General features: G+C 52.2%; 3 protein-coding genes across 5 annotated transcripts; 1 reads left to right on the top strand and 2 right to left on the bottom strand.

The window, feature by feature from the left end:
- Positions 1-241: 241 nt before the first annotated feature.
- PIGX (phosphatidylinositol glycan anchor biosynthesis class X) lies at positions 242-6329 on the bottom strand. The gene is made up of 6 exons (XM_063166639.1): positions 6252-6329; positions 5597-5660; positions 5073-5205; positions 3773-3986; positions 2167-2267; positions 242-813 (listed from the first exon to the last, which is right to left on the bottom strand). The coding sequence occupies exons 1-6, from the start codon at positions 6316-6318 to the stop codon at positions 670-672; spliced, it is 723 nt and encodes a 240-aa protein (XP_063022709.1). The 5' UTR covers positions 6319-6329; the 3' UTR covers positions 242-669.
- A 146-nt stretch (positions 6330-6475) lies between these two features.
- Positions 6476-9938, top strand: CEP19 (centrosomal protein 19). The gene is made up of 3 exons (XM_063166638.1): positions 6476-6621; positions 8568-8729; positions 9409-9938. Exons 1-3 carry the CDS (start codon positions 6495-6497, stop codon positions 9768-9770), a joined length of 651 nt encoding a protein of 216 aa, XP_063022708.1. The 5' UTR covers positions 6476-6494; the 3' UTR covers positions 9771-9938.
- Positions 9939-14451: 4513 nt separating this feature from the next.
- On the bottom strand, positions 14452-19997 carry NRROS (negative regulator of reactive oxygen species). 3 transcript variants are annotated; one of them, XM_063166636.1, is made up of 4 exons: positions 19813-19997; positions 17176-17286; positions 16645-16768; positions 14452-16410 (listed from the first exon to the last, which is right to left on the bottom strand). In XM_063166636.1, exons 3-4 carry the CDS (start codon positions 16750-16752, stop codon positions 14452-14454), a joined length of 2067 nt encoding a protein of 688 aa, XP_063022706.1. In that variant the 5' UTR covers positions 16753-16768; positions 17176-17286; positions 19813-19997. The 3 variants fall into 3 exon arrangements, with proteins under 3 accessions (XP_063022706.1, XP_063022704.1, XP_063022707.1); XM_063166634.1 differs by lacking the exon at positions 19813-19997 and adding an exon at positions 17962-18142; XM_063166637.1 differs by lacking the exon at positions 19813-19997 and adding an exon at positions 17636-17741.
- Between the last annotated feature and the right edge of the window lie 1980 nt (positions 19998-21977).

The following is a 21977-nucleotide window of genomic DNA, read 5'->3' as shown; positions in this document are numbered from 1 at the left end:
TCACAGACCTGTGGATGTGGCACTTGGGGACACGGCTTAGGAGTGGCTTTGGCAGCACTGGGGGAATGGTTGGACTCAGTGATCTTAGAGGGCTTTTCCAACCTTAATGACTCTGTGATTCTAATTAGGCCAAGAGCAGCCAATTCCTCAGTCATTAGGATGGGAGAGATTATTGACACATCCCAGGTAGGCACAGAATGTCTCTTCACAAATTCATACATAACCCGTCTGCACAACAAGCTTAAAATTCAAAAATTTTAATTACTCAATGATGTTTTTCATACCCTTAATAACCAATCCCTGAGTGAATAAATACAAACACCTCTGTGAGAGGCAGCACTATATTAGAAGCAGGCTCTGGGCCAGGAGGAGGGAATAGGAGCCCCAAACCCACTCCTGATTGTTGCCTCATTGCCCACAGCAGTGCTTTCAGCTTTTTGAGGCTTTTTCCTACTCTCCATCTGCTTTGGATATTGACAACACACCCAGAATGTCTTGTGGGCTGTGAAAGGCATTTGTAAACATGATGAGCCAAAGGAACCATAACCCATTATGGGACATTGCACCCCCTAAGATATAAATATCAGCAGAGCAGGATGCACCCAGGAGCCCAGTGCAATGTGCAGCTAGCTGTGCTGGAGGGAGCTCAGCCATGCCACATTCCCCAGGTCACTGTGAGAAGTGTCCATACTTGCAGGCAGCAGCCAGGATCAGGCCAGAGCAGAGCCCTGTGGTGAGCAGGGTCAGGGCACACACCAGGGAACTGTGCTCCCTGTGCCCCACAGGAACCCTCAGCATCAATTCCTCACATACCTACAAAGAAAAATAAATATATAACACTCATTTGACCAGCTGTTTCTTTTCGAGAGGATGAGGAACCAGACCCTGATTTAATTAGCCCTTGGCTAAAGCTTCTTCTGGGATTCAATATCAGAACCAGGATGGGATATCTCCTTTTAATTCCCAGCCATTCCACTGCTGCACTGCAGAGCTCAGGAAATGGATCTGCTGCCACCTGTACCCCTGGATCTCTGCTCCTGCTCCAGCCACTGAGGGTATGTCTGGAATGCTGCAGGGAGAGCAGCTCCCAAGCTGAGCTCAGACCACTAAGCAGACAGATTTCTCCCAAGTCAACAAACATGTGGTTTTTTTCATTGATACAGGAAGCTGCAAAATGTTTATGGACAACAGCTACAGATGTACCAGTGGTCTGCAGGCACCTTAAACATAGGAAGGTGTCACAGACATGTTTTATGGAAAATCCTTTCCTTAGGATTTTTTCTCCTGAGAAGCTGGGAGGCCTCAGAAATGAAATGTAAACAATGGTTATCTGCTGCTGTGGAATGCAACAGGTGCATCTGTGATTGGTCTCATGTGGTTGTTTTTAATTAATGGCCAATCACAGTCAGCTGGCTTGGACTCTGGTCAGTCACAAGATTTTATTTTCATTCCATTCCTTTCTATTCCTTGCTGGCCTTCTGATGAAATCCTTTCTTCTATTCTTTTAGTATAGTTTTAATATATAATTTTCTTTTAATATAATATATATCATAAAATAATAAATCAGCCTGATACATGGAGTCAAGATTCTCATCTCTTCCTTTGTCCTGGGACCCCTGTGAACACCACCACAGGAAGGTACATGTGTTACAACAACAACAGATTATTTTTTTTTTATAAATCAGTCTAATTTCTGAATCTCTACACTGCTGTGGTACTTTTGGACATCAAAGGCAGTTGTTGGCCACGCTAAAGATTCAACTTTCCTTGGTTTTGAACACAGTAAGAAACTTCACCTTTTCCTAAACATTTACCCAACCAGGTAACAACCAAGCAAACAGAAGTGGCCTTTTTTTAGGATGCTACTCCTTAAATCTTTGCAGTTTTACCATTACTTTAGCTAGATTATCATCTTCCCCTCTGAAGCATCAGCATTATAAAGACTTTTCTTAATTTGACCAGTGCCAATTACATCCTAGGATTCCAACTAGTAAGGGGAAAAAAAAAGGTCAGGAGAGCACAATCCCTGTAAACACAGGAGAAGGGCAGAATGACCCCCACTAAAAGCCAGTCAGAAAGGAAAAAAGGATTAAAAATTAATCCAGAAAGGTATGAATCACAGCAAAAAGGCAACAGTTGTTAAAAATAACCAGAGGGAGAACTCACAGGTCTGTGTTTTGTGGTGTGCCATCGACAGGAACTGTTGGTGTCAGATGAGCAGGGAGTGTCCACTTCAGCAGGTTCCCAGCACTCTGCAGACAGCTGACCTAGGGAAAGCATTCCTGCATCACCAGGAGCCAGGCAGGATAAGCAATCAGCCTGCAAGCTTTTTCCAAATAAGGGATTTTTCCCCTACAACAGCTCAAGAGAATCTATTCCCTGGGAGCCAAGTGGTGAAACTTCTCTGCATGGCCAAAATGACACTGGGCAGTCTTTGCTGTGGACTTTACAACTCTTCCCTTCCTGATACAGCAGGAACCCAAGAAAGAATCTCACCTGTGTGGTATCTTGGCCCTTCTGTCCTTAACAGGGCAAAGAATTCCTGGTCAGCCTGCAGATCCCTCAACTTCAGCCATGTAGTTAGAATTTCCCCCAAAGTAAGTAAGGCCATTTCTCTTCTTGGCCTCCTGTCAGCACACAAAACATCTCCTTTCCAATACTTTAAATCCTTCCCCATTAATCATTAATAATAACAGTTTTCCTGCTCCTAACTAGTAAATGTGCCAGGAAGATTTAACACCCTTTTTTAAGTGACCAGGTAGTCCTGCCTGCCCCTGTGCTTATCCCAGAAAATCATTGCTCAAATAATGAAAAAGTAAAGAAAAAGGAGTTGAAAATCATGAGTGTGCTTGACTTGGCAGGAATGATTTTGTGTAGGGACCCAAAATTTGTAACAAAAATATAGGATTTCATTGTTCACATAACTTGAAGTATTAACTGTAATTATTACAAATGCATTAATTGTAACTATTATAAATGTATAATTAAAATGTAATTATTGATATTAATTGGATATCAGGCTCTTGTTTCACCAGAGTTTGAGACTCCAACCATTCCAAGCTTCAGGCACAGTTTCCTACATTCCCCCTTTATATAAAGGGAATGCAGCAATAGTGTCAGAAGCCATATAATACATTATAAATTTATTATAAATGTATAATTAAAATGTAATTATTGATATTAATTGGATATCAGGTTCTTGTTTCACCAGAGTTTGAGACTCCAACCATTCCAAGCTTTGGGCACAGCTTCCTACATTCCCCCTTCATATAAAGGGAATGCAGCAATAGTGTCAGAAGCCATTTGAACACTTTGATTACTATAAACAGGTGACAGTGGCTACTGAACATACCCTGCACATCTCTAGCTGCCAAGGGAAAAGTGGTCAGAGCAGGGGCCCTTTGGCAAACCAGGACCATGACAAACACTGGTCGTGACAAGATCCCAGACACAGCCAGATTTGGGATGCCCAGGAGCACCAGTGAGGATCTCACCATGGCAGCAGCAGAGCAGGCTCTGCAGGCTCTGCAGAGCCACCAAGGCCTGGTGTGTGCCCTGGGCAGTGGTAGCAAGATGACAAGGTTCCAGACACAGCCAGCTTTGGGACTGCACCAATGGGGATCTCACCGTGGCAGCAGCAGAGCAGCACCTGTGGGCCCTGCAGAGGCACCCAGGCCTGGTGTGTGCCCCGGGCTGGGCGGTGGTAGCAAGATGACAAGATCCCAGACACAGCCAGCTTTGGGATGCCCAGGAGCACCAGTAAGGATCTCACCATGGCAGCAGCAGAGCAGCACCTGAGGGCTCTGCAGAGGCACCCAGGCCTGGTGTGTGCCCCGGGCTGGGCGGTGGTAGCGGGCGTGCACGGGCACGGTGCCGCGGAAGCAGCGGGAGCAGCGCGACTCCGGCTCCAGGAACAGCAGCAGCACAGCAGCCTGAGCCACGTACTCAGGAGCCTCCACATCAATGGCAGCAGGGGACAGCACTGCCTGCAAGCAGGGGGAGACACAGCAGTGGTTGGGATGGAAATCAGAAAGTGCTTCCCTCCCTTGTTCTGACACTGAGAGTGATTTTGTGGTCAGGGCGATCAGGTTGGGAATTCCTGAATTCCCAGCCTTAAGCTGTTCCAAAATACCTTTCCAAGACTGTGTGGGAAAAGTTCACAGTGTCACTGTGCCTACAGCCAGACCTGTGAGGTGTCAGCTCAGTCATGGTGCCCACAGCCTTTGCACCCATGTTTTAGGCCAATTAAGCACCTAAGCAGATAAAAGCCACAGCCTTTGCACATCTCTAAAGTGAGGCAAAGACTGGGCAGAGCACAGAAAGCTGGGTTGAAAATGAAGCTGCTCAGTCCAACCACACAGCATGTGATTTAGAGCTCACCAGCACCTCTCTGGGAATTTCTGTGGTGGTGTTCATAGGGGTCTGAGGATGAGGGAAGAGATGAGGATCTGACTCCATGTTTTAGAAGGCTGATTTATTATTTTATGATGTATATTACATTAAAAGAAAATGATATATTAAAACTATACTAAAAGAATAGAAGAAAGGATTTCATCAGAAGGCTAACAAAGAAAGAAAAGGAATGATAATAAAATCTTGTGACTCTCAGAGAGTCTGAGACAGCTGGACTTTGATTTGCCATTAATTAAAAACAACCACATAAGACCAATCACAGATGCACCTGTTGCATTCCACAGCAGCAGATAAATCAATGTTTTTCTTTTCTTCTGAGGCTTCTCAGGAGAAAAATCCTGGCAAAGGGATTTTTCAGAAAATATCATGGCTACAGGTTTCCCTTCCACCTTCTGAACCCCAGGCCCTTTTAGCACAGCTGCTCACCTGGGGCTAAGAGAGGAGCAGCAGCTCCCTGGTACATCCCCTGTGTGTGACAATATCAGCAGCACCAGGGGATGCCAAGCAAGCTGAGCTACAAGGAGACACCAGGAAGATTAATTTGTTTGGCACCTCCTTCCAGGAATAATCACCCTGTTCCAATGAGCCAGACAATGAGCAGACATTCCAAATCCCTGAGTCCTTCCCTGGCTCACTGGCACATCTGCTGGGGCCATTACCTTGGTCAGGTTGTGCTGCTGCAGCGTTGCCAGCTCGTAGGGATCCACGTAGATTCCAGATGGCAGATGCACCTGAGCTGCCACTGCACATCCTCCTGCATCCTCCCCCAGCTCCACCTTCACCAGCAGGTCCCTTCAAACAGCAACAGGAGCAAAACATTTACACCCACACTTCAAAAGTGGGGCACAAGATCCCCATGAGACATTTCTCAGATGAGATGAGCTCTCACACCGAGCGCAACTCATTCTGATCACACTTCCCTGTCCAGCCTTCTTAACCTCAACCCCACATCCACGGCCAAAATGAAGTTTCACTTCTTTGTTAATGACTCAGAACCACCAATGGCCTCCACAAAGGTTTTAGAAAGGGGCCTCCTATTTTCCCGCCACTACAGCTGGTTAATCCCTTGGTGCTGTTAATACATTCCCAGGGATCATGGCCCAGGGAGCTGATACAATTCCACATGAAAAGAAGTTTCTTCCAACAGAAGATCCTGGTGCTGGAGGGCAGGGAGAGGACTCACCTGTGAAACCCCTCCTTCAGCAGCTCCTGTGTGACACTGGTGACCCGACAGGCTGCCTGCACATCTACGGTGACACAGAACCAACAGTGTAAGCACAGCGACCACAGGGGCTGGAAAAGTTTTATAACCCACGAACGCCTCATCTGCAAACCTCTCCCAGAAGAAGGGAAGCAGTACTTGACTGTGACCAAAGAGCAGAAGAGCTTTCTTGGTTCACTGGCCAAGCCATAGTTCCAGGATGGTTTGGGTTAGAAGAAACCTTCAAGCCCATCTTGTTCTAACCCTCAGCTTTGGGCAGGGATGCATTCCCAAGATCAGGGTGCTCCAGGTCTGTCCCTGAACACTTCCAGCCATAGCTACTCTGGGCAAGCTGTGCCAGAACCTCGCCACCCTCACAGGGAAGAATTCCGTCCCAATATCCCATCTAACCCTGCCCTCTGGCGGTGGGAGCCATTCCCTGTGTCCTGTCCCTCCATCCCCTGTCCCCAGTCCTCCTCCAGCTCTCCTGGAGCCCCTTTAGGCACTGACAGAGACTCTGAGCTCTCCCTGGAGCCTTCCCTTCCCCAGGCGGAACACCCCCAGCTCTCCCAGCCTGGCTCCCTAACCCTGCCCGCCCCGCGCTCCTTTCCCGGCGCGGTTCCCCGCGGGCACTCACGGAGGGCGCAGAGCAACGCGCCCAGCCCGGCCCCGACCCGCACCGGCCCGCGCCGCCCGCCCGCCATGGCGGCCCGCTCCTCACGGCCCGCGCGGGCTGCCCCTCGCGCCGCCCGACCGCGCGGGGCCCGCCCACGCATTGCTGCGCGGCGCCGTGTTCCGCAGGCGTTGATACGGGCAGCCCGAAGGGGGCCTTGGGCGGACGGGGCCTTTGGCTCTGGGGCTTGGCGGCGGCGGCGGAGTCATGGCAACCGCCCGGAGCGGCTGGACCGCCCCGGGGGAGGAGCGGGAGCGGGAGGAGGTGGAGATGGAGCCGGAGGAAGAGGAGGAGGAAGGAGAAGAGGAAGAAATGTGTTTCTACGCCCCGCGAGGTGAGGGGACAGGGCGAGAGTGTAAGGGAGACTGGGAGTGCCTGGAGCGGGGCCAGCGGAGGGAGAGCCTGGAGCATCTCCATGCCCAGGCAAGGCTGAGAGAGCCGGGGCTGCAGAGGCTGCGGAGGAAGGACCTGGAGCGTGTGGGTGCCCAGGCAAGGCTGAGGGAGCCGGGGCTGCAGAGGCTGCGGAGGAAGGACCTGGAGCGTGTGGGTGCCCAGGCAAGGCTGAGGGAGCCGGGGCTGCAGAGGCTGTGGAGATGCTGAAGGGCCTGGAGCGTGTGGGTGCCCAGGCAAGGCTGAGGGAGCCGGGGCTGCCCAGCCTGGAGAGGAGCCCCAGCTGAGAGGGGCCCTCAGCCCTGGCTGGCCCTGGCTGCAGGGAGGGGCAGAGCAGGGCCGGGCTCTGCTCCAGGCCCAGCAATGGCACCGGAGCCACGGGCAGGGACTGAGCCCAGGCAGCTCCACCTGCACATGAGCAAGAACTTTCCTGGGCAGTGACCGAGCCCTGAACAGAGCCCAGAGAGGGTGTGGAGTCTCCTCACTGGGGATATCCCAGAGCTGGCTGGGCACAGTGTGTGCCGTGGGGAGGTGGCACCAGATGGACTCTGTGGTCCCTCCTGCCTCTCCAGGATGGGCCCGGCTGGGAGGGACCAGCCCGGCCCTGCCCCGCTCCCCTCGAGCCCGGAGCTCGGGGCTCGGCCGCTCGTGCGGCTCAACTGCGGCTCTGAACGGCCCCGGGCACCGACACACACCCCGAGGCCACCGGTGACACCGGCAGGGAAGGGCCCAGCCCGGTTACCGGGAGAGCCAAACGCTCTTTGCCGCAGACCCGAAGAGCTGCTCCCGTTTGTGCTTCTCATCTTCGTGCAATCCCGGAATGGTTTGGGCTGGAGGGATCTTAAAGCTCCTCTCGTTCCAGCCTCTGCCATGGGCAGGGACACCTTCCACTGCTCCACGTTCCTCCAAATCCCCACCAGCCTGGCACTGGAAATTTTTCATTTTTAAGGACATTACTGTTCAATGTTCAAACTCTTTCCTGGGTGATTTTTTGCAAAGGAAGAAGTGTTTCCAATTCTGCCTCAAAGCAGCTTTTCAACATTAATGCGATTTTTCTTAATGTGGAGAAATACATTGATTTTTGGGAGTAAAATATGGTACTTTGCCTTACTGCAGCTTGGAAATTGCCTTCATGTTTGACATATTTTAACTCATTTAAAACAAAATTTTTCATAGGTTTTAAACCAATAAAAATATTTAAACCAATACAAACATTTAAACCAATAAAAACATTGGGTTTTAACAAATTTATTTTATTCAAAATAAACGTAACATCTGCGCTCAGTGCTGTTCACTGAGTTGGGAAACAGATCTGCAACACATTTGGATTTTTAAGTCCCCTCTAATTTAATTTCATAATTAAATTAGAATGGGGTTTAAGCCCATTCTGACCCAAGCCACTCTGGGGTTCTGTGATTTTGCTGAACTCCTGACAAAAAGAGCAGCACTGAGTGTCACTGCCATATTTTCTAGAAAAATCCCTTTGCCCAGGATTTCTCTCCTGGTAAGCTGAGAAGCCCCCAGAGAAAAAGGAAAACAATATTATCTCCTTTGCTTCTCCTGTGTTTGCTGCTTTGGAATGTGGTTGGAGATTGTTCATCCAACATGTGAATTGTTTTTACTTAATATCCAGTCACAGTCAGGCTGTGTCAGGTCTGGAATCAGTCACAGGTTTTTCATTAGTATCTTGTTCTCAAAGTATCCTTTCTCTATTCTTTAGCATAGTTTTAGTATAGTATTCTTTAATATAATATAATACCATAAAATAATAAATTAGCCTTCTAAGAACATGGAGTCAGATTCAGCATGTCATTCCTGCCACGGGGGACCCCAGAAAATACCACGACTGAGAGACTCTGCCCCCTGTTTTCCTTTTTCCCTGTTTCCCAGGGAGAGCTGCTGGGGACTATGATGGAGCCAGGATGACTTTCACTGCACAGAAATGTGGGATCTGCTTCCAGCCCCCCTCCATCATCCTCATCTACAGAGACAACGTCCAGGAGAAGACTCGCCAGCGCATCATGCCCATCAGGAATTTCTCCAGGTTCTCAGGTGAGGGAAATTCCTTCTTGAATGCAGGAATGAATTCACTCTTTTCCTCCAGGGGAGCCCGTTGGTAGCAGCACACTGAGTGCCCTCCCAGCAGCCTGCAGGGAGGGGCTGTGCTGGGGTTGTTATAAATCAAAGGTGACTCTGATGTTGGTGAGGGAGAGAGAATGATGCATCTCACTCTGTCATCAGAAGGCTAATTAATGACTTCATTATATTATACTGTGTACCTTGTATCTACACTGAATCTGCCATGCACTCACTCACAACTGCTTGCACTGCACAGAGCTGCACTCATCTCTGATTCTCTCGTGACTGTCCCATGACAGTCTGACACACACTCTTGGTCCTGAGAGGCCAAGGGAACAAAACATCTTCACTTTGAGTAAACAGTTTCCATATTGCATTCTACTCTGGTACAACACAGGCACAGCAAGTGATAAGAATTGTGTTAAGTTCAGAGAATGTGAATCTCAGAAATCTTTGAGAGGAATTGTGCCTTGCTTTTCTCTGTGAAGAGAAATATGGCAACGGGGGTAATGTTGCCTCTCCGAGGAGGCCACATCTCAATGGCTCTCTGAGCCTGCAGGGTTTGGAGACACCCTGGGGAGGGTTTGGGAGGAGGTGTGTCAGTGGCAAGAGGTTTGTTGGAGCTGCAGGTGGCTGTGTTGGCTCTCCCCAGACTGCGTCAGCGCTGCTGAGCAGCTGAAGAACAACCCCCGGCACAAGCCCTACCTGGAAGGGGTCTCCCTGCACCAGCTGGAGAAGCTGCACAGGCTGCTGAGAGATCATCTGGAAGGACAGAGCCTGTCTGACAGCTTAGGAAGGTATCACCATGAATACACCATTGACCCAGAGGAGGACATGAACAAACTGGATGACAAGGAACTGGCCCAAAGGAAGAGCATCATGGACGAGCTCTTCGAAAAGAACAGGAAGAGGAGGGATGACCCTGACTTTGTTTACAACGTTGAGGTGGATTTCCCACAGCATGAGCACCTGGAGTCCTGTGCTTGGGACACGGAGTCAGAAGAAGAAATGTGATTCCAGACAAAGATAGGCAGTTCAGAGACAAATCTCAGTGTCCCAGCAGAGAGAACAATGTCACCATACACTGGCTCAGGAGAACCCAAGGTGCCACAGCAATCCCAGGCTTGAGTCAGTTTTTTTTAAGGAGCCAGACTTGATTAAATGGAAACTGCATAGCTGAAATTGTTGGCTGGTTTTAGTCTTTTTCTACATAAAAGAATTTTAAATTATTTAATCTTTCAATTTCTTACATTTCAGTCAGCTTTGGCTGAAAATGAGGTGTTAAATATTCATGTCCTGAGGACACTGTTAAAGCTGTACTGTACAAATAGGGTGATTATTATTGCCTGCTGGGAGGTTAAATATGTATCAATCATTCTGGATAAATCAACTCTGCATTGAGAATATTACTCTCACCTTTCCCTAGCATGCTTAAATCTTCAGTTTTATCTTACACAAAAATAAGTCCTTACATGTAAGAGAATGAATATCTTGAAAATGAATTAGTCTTGAAAGTACTTTTAAAAAGACTGATTTCAGACTGCTGAAATGGGATGATTGGATCCTTACACTCCTGGGTGATGCTTCCTCATTAGTGCTCAGTTCTGGGAGAAATTGCTTAAAATATCAGAAAAACCAGAGTGGTAGAAGGTCAGAGGCTGGGGGTGGTTCTGGAGTAAGACAAACTCGTCCCACTGAAGGTTTTAATGCAGCTGTCTGCCTTGGCTGGGCTCTACTAGATCAGTCCTGCTCTCATGTAATAACTGGAGAACTAAGATTAGGATTCTTTGGGAAATTTTACAACTCCAGAAGCTTCCTGGGTTTTGGCTTTCTGAACCCAGGCAGCTGGGAGGGCTGAGGGTGAGAAGGGCCTTCATCCCAAACTGAGGGTCCCCAACAAACTGCTGCCTGACAAAACTAAGAGGAGTGGCTGGAGGAGCAGCTGGAAGAGCTCTCCTCCTACACCCCAAAATGAGTTGCTGTTGTGAAAAACATGGAGCAAGTGTCAGTTAAACCACAGTGCTTTACTAGAGAGGACAAGGGGGCTCACACTTGGCCAAGGGGGTCTTCAGTCAGGAGAGAAATGAAAGATGAGCCCTCACTTGCCAAAATTAAAAAAAAAAAATGTAAAGGCTGACTCAGCTCTCCCAGGACAGGAAAGGGCATGCAGGGGTCTGGCACAGGCCTTGCCTCAACAATTGCAACATAACAACACAGAAAGATCTCCCACTTGGGAGGGAGAGGGCCCCTGGGAACCTCTCCTCCACTTCCAGCCTGCCCCCAGCTTCATCCTGACCAGGACATGGCCTGTGCCCAGCCCCAGTGAGGGCTACATGAGGCCAAAGGAGTGCCTGGATTGTGAGGCTCCTGCTCCCCATCCCTCCAGCCCACCCCAGGCCTTCAGCAGGGAGCCAGACTGCTCTTTCCAGTTTGGGAACATGACAGGAAGGCACTTCACAGCCAGCTTTAGATCATGCTAAAGACATAAAATGGGACAGATCCCATAACAGTCCCCTCAGCAGCCTCCTGGTAGAGCACATCCCATAGCCACGGCCCTCTGCACTTCACTCCCACTGATCCTGACCTGCCTGGCTGCCCACCCATCCAGACCCTGGCATCTCCACTTGCATGGAGAACGTTGTGGGTGGGACATTGTGTCCAAAGCCTTGCTGAGGCACAGGGAATCCACCACTCTCCCCTTGCCTACAGACCCATCCATTTCATCCTGAGAGGAAAGGTTGGGTCATCCTGAGAGCAGGTTGGGCAGGCATCACTTAGCCTCAGCAGTCCATCCTGACTTCTGCCAGCCACCCTCTTTTTCCAGAGCTGTGCTCCAAACAAAGAACATTCATTCCATGGCTTTCCCAACATGAGGGTGGCTGCCCTGTTGCTCTCTGGTGTGGCCTTTTGGCCATTACTGAAGCTGGGTGGGACCCCTGGGTTCTCCAGTCACCAAGGACCTTCCCTGATCACCATGGCCTTGCAAGGATGCTGAGAGCAGCTTTGTAAGGACACCTCAGAAAGTGGAATCTCCTCTTGCTGCCCCAACATCCCATTCACATCACAGCTCCAGGTGAGCCACAGCTTTCCAGGCACCATGAGGGAATGCTGAATGTCCCCATCAGCTCCATACAATTAAGAATATCTCCTTTTAATCCATGCCCTGGGCAGTGCCAGGTGCCTGGGTTCCTGCTACATCTGCACCCTGCTCCCCATGCTGGATGGAGCAGCAGCATTGGCTGTGGAGCTGGGGAAGGACACACACCCCTGTCCAGCTGTGGAGCTGGGGAAGGACACACATCCCTGTCCAGCTGTGGAGCTGGGGAAGGACACACATCCCTCTCCAGCTGTGGAGCTGGGGAAGGACACACATCCCTGTCCAGCTGTGGAGCTGGGGAAGGACACACATCCCTGTCCAGCTGTGGAGCTGGGGAAGGACACACATCCCTCTCCAGCTGTGGAGCTGGGGAAGGACACACATCCCTGTCCAGCTGTGGAGGTGAGGAAGGACACACATCCCTGTCCAGCTGTGGAGGTGAGGAAGGACACACATCCCTGTGCAGCTGTGGAGGTGAGGAAGGACACACATCCCTGTCCAGCTGTGGAGGTGAGGAAGGACACACATCCCTCTCCAGCTGTGGAGCTGAGGAAGGACACACACCCCTCTCCAGCTGTGGAGGTGGGGAAGGACACACATCTCTCTCCAGCTGTGGAGATGGGGAAGGACACACACTCCTCTCCAGCTGTGGAGGTGAGGAAGGACACACACCCCTCTCCAGCTGTGGAGATGAGGAAGGACACACATCCCTCTCCAGCTGTGGAGATGGGGAAGGACACACATCCCTGTGCAGCTGTGGAGGTGAGGAAGGACACACACCCCTCTCCAGCTGTGGAGGTGAGGAAGGACACACATCCCTCTCCAAGCCCAGCTCCAGGAAGAGGGGATCTCTCAGGGACATCTGCTCACCCTGCCAGCAGGGAGACACCAGAATGCAGCTGGGGACGGTGCAGGGCTGTATTTATAGGTCACTGCTGTCCCCCAGGGTGCAGCTTACAAGCAAAAGAAGAGTTGAAATAGGCTGAGGGATTCCCCAGTTGGGGCCTGCTTTGGTTTTGGCTATTTCAGTCTAAAATTGGGGCAGAAAGCGGTCATTTCTGAGCCAGATCTGACAGATGGGTTTCCAGAGCCTGTACTGCTCTCAGCCCCAGTGGAGATGCTGGCTGCTCTAGCAGGGTCTGACCCATCCATTTTCCAGCCTTGCAGAGCCAGCAGCCACACCAGGCTGCCCCATGAGCCCAGGCCCCGTGCCTGGGAAGGGTTTGTCCTGCTGCCAGCCTTGGGTCCCCTGCCTGCACCATCCCTAGCATCCTCCCAGCTTCAGGCCAGGCCTGGCCATCTCCCTCCATCACCTCACAGGACAACTCCACCAGGTTTGATCCCCAGCACACCCCACATCACTGACTGAGCCCACCACACCAAGGCAGGACAAGCCCCCAGAATTCCACTCCAGCACTGCTGCACACTTCCCTGTGCCCCATTCCTATTAAACATGTTTCACTAGAAAAATCCCAACAGTGCCACAGGAATAAAGCCACTCCCGTTCTCAGAAGGGCTTTTGAGTTAGCACAAACCACCACCACTTCTGCTTTCCCCTCAGTGACCCCCGAGGAGCAGAGCAGCACTTCCCCAGGTAGTGCTGGCTGCTCTGGCAGAGGCAGAGCTGCTGTGAGCAGGGCTGGGTGGAGGAAACCCCCGGGCACTGCCCACCAGAGCAGGGCTTGCACAACAAGGAGGAAGGATTTCTCTTGTTTCCTTTGTATGTTTAATCCAGCAGTCACTGGAGGAACATAAATCCATGATAAAATATCGCTGAGGGATATAATTTACTCCCCTGCTTTTCAATCAATATCTCCTCTTGTTGCAACTTGGGCTGTTTCTAATGGAGTTTTCTAGCCCAAACTGTGACTTAGTGGAGAAACAACACCCCAAAATGTGTCTTTGAGCCCTGCTGACAGCGCCTGTCTTTATCAGCACATCCATATGGTGCACGAGTAGGGTTGCCTGCGAGTTTGGCAGTGCTGGAAAGCTGTGACTAGAGAGACCCTTCTCCACAGTGCCCAGGTGATGTTTGCTCCAGCCTGGGGCACTTTGTGGAGGCTGGTTGCAGATCTGGGAGATTTTTTGAGTTGGCTACAGGTGGGAATAAATAAAAAGAACTGCTGGAAGGTGGAGGGGAAAGCAGTGCTGGAGAAAATTGTCACAGAATCCCAGAGTGGTCTGGGTTGGAAGGGACTTTAAAAACCCATCTGGTTACAACGCCTTCACCTAGATCAGATTGTTCCAAGCCCACTCCAACTTGGCCTTGAACACTTCCACAGATGGGGCATCCACAGGTTTTTCTGGGCGACCTGTCCTTTCCGCCAAGGAATGTTTGATGTTTTGTCCACTCAGCTCTCACCAGCACCAGCTGAAGGTTTCTGCTGCAGACACGTTCCTTGAGGATTCCCAGCACTCCATCACCAGACACAGCTCTCACCCTTTGGGTACCATCAAGGCAGGAATGGCAGCTCTCCCAGCACCTCCTGTCCTGCATCCATCAGCTTTCCATCCTGACCACCTCGGAGGGGTTATCACCTGCACTCCTGACCACCTCCTATTACTGACTCTTCCCAAGCCCTTCCTCTTCCTCAGCCATCAGTAAGGGCTGGACACCCCACACCGATTTTTCACCATTTTCAGCAGCTTCTCCTTGAGCATGAGGAAGACAACCACGAAGGCCACCAGGAGCGTCAGGCAGGTGGGCAGAGCCAGCACCAGGTAGAGCAGCTCCATGTTGGCCGTGTGCCACTGGCAGCTCTGCAGGACGGGCTGGGGCAGCGCGCCGGGGCTGAGCGCGCTGGGGCCGTGCCTGCAGGTCACCTGCTGCCCGTCGGGGACACGCAGCCCCCGGGCCTGCTGCAGGGCGTCCCACCAGCCCAGCGTGCAGCAGTTGTAGGGGTTGTGGCTGAGGTAGAGCTCCCGCAGGCTCCTGCCCAGCGGCGCCTGCTGTGGCAGGTCCCGCGGCAGCGCTGGCAGGCAGTTGTCCCGCAGGTCCAGGCTGCGCAGCCTCAGCGCGCCCAGCCAGGCGGGGAACGCGGCCAGGCAGTTCCCAGAAAGGTCCAAGCGCACCAGGCTGCTCAGGGCAGAGAGGTCCGTGGTGGAGGAGAGGCTGGTGTTCCTCAGAGACAGCACCTGCAGCGTCAGGACAAGGTCCTGCAGCCAGGCCAGGTCCCCGGAGAGCAGCTGGCGGTTGTCAGAGAGGTCCAGGTGCATCAGCGATGTCCCCTGGAAGGGGCGGCCACCCATGCCCTGCAGACCACAGCCTGCCAGGGAGAGGTGGCTCAAGGTCTCCACACCCCTGATGTCCACACAGGAGAGACTCTGGGCCTCACCTGGCCGGGGACAGAGGGCAACCCGGTTGTAGCTGAGGTCCAGGGTAGTGATCTTCCTGGTGTGGGTGAAAATCCCAGGAGGAAGAGCCTGCAGCCTGTTGGTGCTGAGGTTGAAGAGCTGCAGGCTGGGCAGGATGTCCCCAGTGCCCACCTTCACCCCCAGCTCCACCAGCTGGTTCTGGCTGAGGTCCAGCTCTGTCAGCCTGGCCAAGGGGTCCTCCTCCGGCAGGTGAAATGCCTCCAGGCAGTTCTGGTTGAGCTTCAGGTGGGTCAGGGAGGGCATCTGGGCCAGGAAATCATCTGGCAGGCCCCAGACCTCGTTCTGGCTCATGTCCAGGAGGCGCAGGGAGGAGAGGTTGCTGTGGCAGAGCTCGTCCCAGAGCCTGACCGTGGTGATGTTGGTGGAGTTGCCATCGATGATCAGGAACTGCATGGTGACGTTGGCCAGGGAGGTGCCGTTGGGGAGCCGCTGGTAGAAGCTCATCCTGTTGTCCTGCAGCAGCAAGGAGTGCAGCTTGCTCTGCCTGGGCAGCACAGGGAAGAACAGCAGGCGGTTGTGGGACAGGTCCAGCACCTCCAGCTCAAAGAGGTCATCAATTTCCATGCTCAGAAACCACTCAATGACGTTGTTGCTGAGATTGAGCACCCTGAGCTCGGTCAGGTCAAACCCCACCAGACACGGGAGGTAGTTGTAAGCTAAGTTGAGCCTCTGCAGCCTCTGCAGCCCTTCAAAGGCATTGTCAATCTCAAAGATGTAGTTCTTCTCCAGATTCAGCTCCAGCAGCTCTGTCAGGTTTGTGAAGGTGGATGAGTCCAACCTCATGATGATGTTCCTGGCCACAGACAGGGACTCCAAGGAAGAGAGGTTTGAGACTAAAACTGACACCATGTCCTCCCTGAGCTGGTTTCCAGCCAGATCCAGCATCCTCAAGGCTGGCAGAGCAGAAAGAGCAGTGGCTGTCAGCGAGTAGTTGGTGAAGAGCAGGTTGTCTGTCAAGGAGAGCACTTCCAGGCCCTGGCTGCTGAGGAAGGCACCGGGCTCAATGAGCTCCAGGCGGTTCCTGGTCACGCTGAGATGCCAGAGGTGGGGATACAGGAGCAGGGAGGCATTGCTCAGGACCTGGATAGTGTTGTTATCAAGGAACAGCTCCTCGGTGTCGCCTCGAAGGTTTCCTGGGATGGAACTCAGCCATCTGCCAGTGCAGTCCATGATGCTCTGCACCTGAAGGAAGAGGAGGATATCTAACACCACTGTGGGAGGCAGGAGATGAAGAGGGACAAGTCTGGGGAGCACAGGAAGGGGGGAGGAGGTGGCTCTTTGCTTATAGCCTTGGCACACCAGTCCACTCCAAGCCAGTAGCTGGGATGGAGAAGGTCTGGAGATGCTGAGCTGCCTGGGCTTTGCCCGGCAGGACCAAGCACTCAGAGGGGAGAGGGTTCACAAGAGAGGACTTACAAGCTCACAGCCCCCAGGAGATGGTGCCCAGGCTGCGTCCATCCTGCCTCCCCATCCCACTGCCAGGAGGAGAAGCAGCAGGGAGAGACCAGGGAGCGGGGCCTCCATCTCAGTGGCGGCACTCCTGTGGAGAGGGAGGCACAGGGGAGGAGGTCAGGAGCTGCAAACTGCTCACCCCAAAAGCCCCAGGTGATGCTGCCCGTGGAATTAGGGGCACAGAGCCTTGGCACTGAGCCCACCCAGCCCAGCAGAAGCCCTGGTGGGGCTCCTCCAATTTGGGGAAGGGCAGGCATGGGGGTGGCAGTGCACAGGGGGAAGGCACTGTCACTGCTGCACAGCTGCTCGTGGAGGCCACTGAGCTGCATCCTTCCAGCAGGGCATCCCCCAACAGGGCTCCTGTGCCCCTCTTGGCACCAAACACTCCCCAGGGGACACCAGCCCACCCCCCAAGTCCCCCCAGTGCCCATCCCAGTGCTGGGGACCCTTCCAGGGAAGCAGAGGCTCCCCAGCAGGAGCTGCCCCATCACTGACCTGGTGGGAGCGGAGCTGACGGCATTTGCATCTGGGGAAAAGCTGAAACTCAGGCAAATGAGCAGTGAGGGCTCAGCCAGTGTTTGACACACGGCACTTTCACAGCTGCCACTGCATGAAGGAGAAACAGGGTTATTTTGGGCAGCCCAGGGAGCCAGAGCCTCACGGCGCAGAGGGAGCAGGGCATGTCCTGGGCTGTCTCCTTCCTTGGGACAGCCAAAGTGTTGAACTGGTGAATTATCAAAGCAGAATTTATTACTCTAGAGAGGTAGCCCCCTTTCCCCAGGCTGCAAGTGACACACAGCACCTTTCACCCTCTCAAGTCCTTGGGGTCCAGCAGCAGCTCATACCCAGGCACGGTGGCAGGAGAGCGACCCTGCTGTCCTGGACCTCGGTCCTTGCTGCACCCAAAGAACACAGTTTTGGTTCTCTGCAGAAACTCCCACTTTCCTTCACCCACCTCAACCTTCCTCGGCTTCTCCCAACACCAGAAGCTCCTCCATCCTGCCAGTGCTCCCTGGAGCTGGTGGGATGGCACCTGGCCAGCCAGGAGAGGAGGCAGCAGCCCCAGCAGGAAACCCTCGCCGCAGCCCTTCACCAGAGCCCACATCCAAGAGCCCTGGGAGCTGCCGGCTGCTCCCCACGCTTCACACCAACCCCAGCACGAGCCCACGCAGCCACAGCCCTTCGAGCACGGCTGTTGGTGACACACAGGTCCCCAGAGTGGCACAGGAGCCCCTGTGCTGGGTGTTTCCCCCAGCACAGCTATGGGGGGCAGTTACTCACCGCGTGGGCTTTGGCACGCTCCATCCTGCAGCCCCTCAGAGGGTCCTGGGACAGGGCTGGGGGTCCGTGTGCCACCCTGGGGTCGGTGTGCCACCCTGGGGGTCGGTGTGCCACCCCTGGGGCCGTGTGCCACCCGCCCTGTGGCTGAGCACCAATTTAGGCTTTGCGGAAGGAGCGACGGAAGCTGCAGTCACATGGAGGCAGCGAGCGAGCGGGCCCTGCTGCTCTGCTCACTGAGCACAGCACTCCCTGCACGGGTCATGCACTCACTCACACCCTGCAGGGAGGAACCACGGGGCCCAGCAGGCAGCCAGGGTGCCACACAGCTCCTGGGGACCAGCCAAGCCTGGCATGGTGGCTCCTCTGTGCAGTCCAGCAGCAGAACCCACGCTCAGCACACAGAGATGGTGACCAGAGTGATTCTGCTCTGCACAACCATGCAGGATGGAGAAATGCCACCCCTGCATGGAACCCATTCCCCTTGTGTCCCTCCAGACTCCTCCAGCAGCCAGCCCAGGGGTGTGACAGGAGCCAAGGGATGTGTGTCCTATAGGAGAAGAAGGTGCTGTTGTTTCCTGTGGCATCCCAAGCCAAGCTGGACATGTCCCAGGTGTTGAGTGTCCAGTAAATTTGGGATGCTGTCACAGACATCTTTTATGGAAAATCCTTTTCTTGGGATTTTTTCCTCCTGAGAAGCTGGGAGGCCTCAGGAACACAATGTAAACATTGATTATCTGCTGCTGTGGAATGCAACAGATGCATCTGTGATTGATCTCATGTGGTTGTTTCTAATTAATGGCCAATCACAGTCAGCTGGCTTGGACTCTGTCCAAGTCACAAGCCTTTGTTATCATTCTTTGCTATTCTATTCTTAGCCAGCCTTCTGATGAAATCCTTTCTTCTATTCTTTTAGAATAGTTTTAATGTAATATATATCATAAAATAGTAAATCAAGCCTTCTGAAACATGGAGTCAGATCCTCATCTCTTCCCTCATCCTCAGACCCCTGTGAACACCGTCACAGGATGCCAGTGCCTGTCCCTCACAGTGTCTAAGTGAGATTCAGGATGTTTCTATCCCCCTGCTCACAGTCTTTTGGGTGTCCTGGGGCTTCTGGGGATTTCAGCAAACCCAAATCAGAACCACCCAGATGCAGGGACCTCCTGAGTGCTAATCCCTGTGTGAAACTCAGTAGAAATGGCTTTTCGGGAAACAAAGATCCCCATTTCCAAGGCAATATGCACAGGGAGGTCCCCTTCCTCCTCAGCCCCTTCCAGCCCTGCTCTCCATCTCCCCACCCCGTGTCTCCCCCTTCCCAGGCTCATCACACACCCCCAAGTCCCCAGCTAACCCAGCCTCTGAGGAGGAAAACTTTGCCCAGATCTACCCAGGTGGGAAAAGGTTCAGAACCATGGAGAAAGGATCCATCCAGCCTGCAGCAGGACCTGTCTGTGATCAGCAGCTCCATGCTCTATATGCCACGTGTTCCATGGTGCCCGTGGGATATTTGCAGAGTCAGGAGATGAGCTGCCAGACCACGTGGCCCCCAAACTCCTGAAACCAGCAAAAAATGACCAGGGAGATCATTTTCTTTGCCTTCCTCCTAAATTTCATTTCTTCTCAGGGAGGAGGCTGACCTCTCCCTTGTCACTCACAAAAAAGCCCTGTGGTTTCATTTCCTCCATTTTCAAGGAAGTTTGATGTATAAAAATCAAGAAGGAGAAGAGAGAAGCGAACAGGAGTTGGCAGAAACTCACAGAAGGGCAAAATTCCCATGGCACTGCTCAAGGGCACACAGAAAAAGCTGATGACCACAAACTCCTCACCCCAAACCCTGCCAGGAGCCCTCACCTGGTGCTTGGAGACACTGGAGCTGGCAGAGCTGTAGCGCTTGGGCATCCTCTGCCCTCTGGTTTGGGAGGCTCTGGGAGACCTTCTGATGGATTCTGATGGATTTGGGAGGCTCCTGATGGATTCTGATGGATTTGGGAGGCTCCTGATGCATTCTGATGGATTTGGGAGGCTTCTGATGGATTCCTTTCTGTGGTGCCACCCTCAAGGTGATGCCCTGGGGGTCAAACCAGCTTCCTCCTGCAGCCCAGCAGGAACTGGGTGACAAAACAACCTCCTTCACACCCTGCTTTGCCCCCAGCCCATCCCCAAGGCCAGGGCAGTGTAGCCCCCATGCCCAGCAGCTCCAGGGGCTGGCAGAGCCCCTGCAGGGCCCATCCAGGTTTTCCCCACCCTGCAGTTCCTGGAGAGCAGCCCCACCTCAGGGCTGACCCCAGGGCTCTGTGCTGCTGCTGCTCTTCACACTTTCCCCACATCCTGCAGCCGGATGGCTCTGAAAGGTCCTGAAGCTGCTGCTGGGTCCCCTCCTTTTCCTCCCCTCACACCCCCACCCACCCTCTCAGCAAGGATTTGATGTGTGAGAGGGGTGTGAGAAACGCCAAGCACTTGTTTTTAACATTTTAAAAGTAATAAAATGGTTATAAAAATGGTAATATAATTCAGGTAATGATAATTTGGACAATTGGGATTTAGGACAATACAAGACAATAAAAATAAAGAGTTACAGACAGTCTGGGCAAAATAAGCCCAAAAAAGGACCCACGTTAACAGAGGATTAACCCTTAAATACAATAGCCTGTTGCATATTCATACACCTCATACATGATGCATAAATTCCATTCAAACACAGGATTCTGTCTGGTCAGTGTCAGCTTCTTCCTCTGAATCCTGACAGTGTCTTCATGGCAGAGCAAAGTGGGAAGAAGTTCATTTCTTCTGATAAGAGGGCAATAAATTCCCTTTCTCTGTGGCTGCTATCTCAGTGGTAGTACCTTGTTCCTCTCTTTTAAAGAAAGTATTTTACCTAGCATAGTTTCTATTTTAACATTTTGTTATAACCTAAAATTATATTTAACACACTACTTAAGAGAATTAATACAGCATCACTTTCTAACACAACGCATATAACATTCATTTTAATATTTGTGAAAAGCCAATCATAAAATACACATTTTTCACAGGGGGTAATTTATTTTTTAATACCAGCAGAGGGAAGGGCCAGGGATTGAGCTGCTCCTCTGATCAGCCCTTCAGGGAGCTCCAGGGCAGCTCAAAGGCTCAGGTGGGTCAAACTGAAGGAGATTGAGCTGCCTGGAGCCGTGTCCAGACGTGCAGCTGCAATTCCTGCAGCTGTAGGAGAGGACAGGGAATCCCCTTATGGTTTTACACGCAGTAAGCTTCTTCTGTTCCTCCCTCGTCCTCCTCCTCCAGTCTTTTTCCCTTAACAGCCTTCAAGTTGTCAAACAGAGCCCAAGAGCAAAGCTGTGATAGGAGGGCAGGCTCTCAGTTTCTCCTGGAATGGACCCAGCACAGGACCCTTGGGAAAGGGGAAACTGCAACAGGAAACAGCAGCCCCATCACTGAACATGTGTTTTCCTGCAGGAAATGTGATTTATTCCCAAGTGGAATCACCAAAGGGTCACTCATGGTTCACTCAGCAGCAGGACCTGTTGAATGGGGGAAAAGAGAAACAGGAATATTTCTCCATGGGCTTCTTTGACTCCTAGTGGGATGGAGAACTGGCAAGAATTTAAAAAATGGTTCTGCAAGGGATGATGGTGCAAAGCATCCTTAATTTAATTTATTTTATTTAATCACCTGCTCAGGATAAAACAAGGGAAGTCTGAGGTCTCCTGTATCTCAGGAGCTGCCATCAGTTGTAGTTGCCTTCAATTTAAGAGGAAACATGAACACAAGAAAGAAAACAGAATTTGCTCCACGGGCAAAAGGGAAAAGCTGAAATGGACAGCTTGATGCCTGAAGGTCAGGGACACCTTCCTACAGCCCAGGGTGCTCCAAGCCCTGTCCAGCCTGGCCTTGGACATCCCAGGGATCCAGGGGCAGCCACAGCTGCTCTGGGCCAGGGCCTCACCTCCCTTGCAGCCAGGAATTTCTTGAGCATATTCCAGCTGTCAGCAATCTCCTGGCTCTTGCCAGGTTTTCTG

The sequence above is a fragment of the Melospiza melodia genome, chromosome 12 (genome assembly GCF_035770615.1).
Source record: "Melospiza melodia melodia isolate bMelMel2 chromosome 12, bMelMel2.pri, whole genome shotgun sequence".
NCBI classification, from domain to species: Eukaryota; Metazoa; Chordata; class Aves; order Passeriformes; family Passerellidae; genus Melospiza; species Melospiza melodia.
This window is presented reverse-complemented; position numbering and strand designations above follow the sequence as displayed.

Bases quoted from the DNA above. Each gene is read 5' to 3' on its own strand.
- PIGX (XM_063166639.1), bottom strand. From the start codon at position 6,318: ATGGCGGGCGGGCGGCGCGGGCCGGTGCGGGTCGGGGCCGGGCTGGGC. The intron at 3,987-5,072 runs GTAATGGCCCCA...CCCTGCTTGCAG, and splicing joins AGCAGCACAACCTGACCAAG to GCAGTGCTGTCCCCTGCTGC. The intron at 814-2,166 runs GTGAGTTCTCCC...TTTTCTTTGTAG, and splicing joins ACACCACAAAACACAGACCT to GTATGTGAGGAATTGATGCT.
- CEP19 (XM_063166638.1), top strand. From the start codon at position 6,495: ATGGCAACCGCCCGGAGCGGCTGGACCGCCCCGGGGGAGGAGCGGGAG. The intron at 6,622-8,567 runs GTGAGGGGACAG...CCTGTTTCCCAG, and splicing joins GTGTTTCTACGCCCCGCGAG to GGAGAGCTGCTGGGGACTAT. The intron at 8,730-9,408 runs GTGAGGGAAATT...GGCTCTCCCCAG, and splicing joins GAATTTCTCCAGGTTCTCAG to ACTGCGTCAGCGCTGCTGAG.
- NRROS (XM_063166636.1), bottom strand. From the start codon at position 16,752: ATGGAGGCCCCGCTCCCTGGTCTCTCCCTGCTGCTTCTCCTCCTGGCA. The intron at 16,411-16,644 runs GTAAGTCCTCTC...CTCTTCCTTCAG, and splicing joins CTCCTGGGGGCTGTGAGCTT to GTGCAGAGCATCATGGACTG.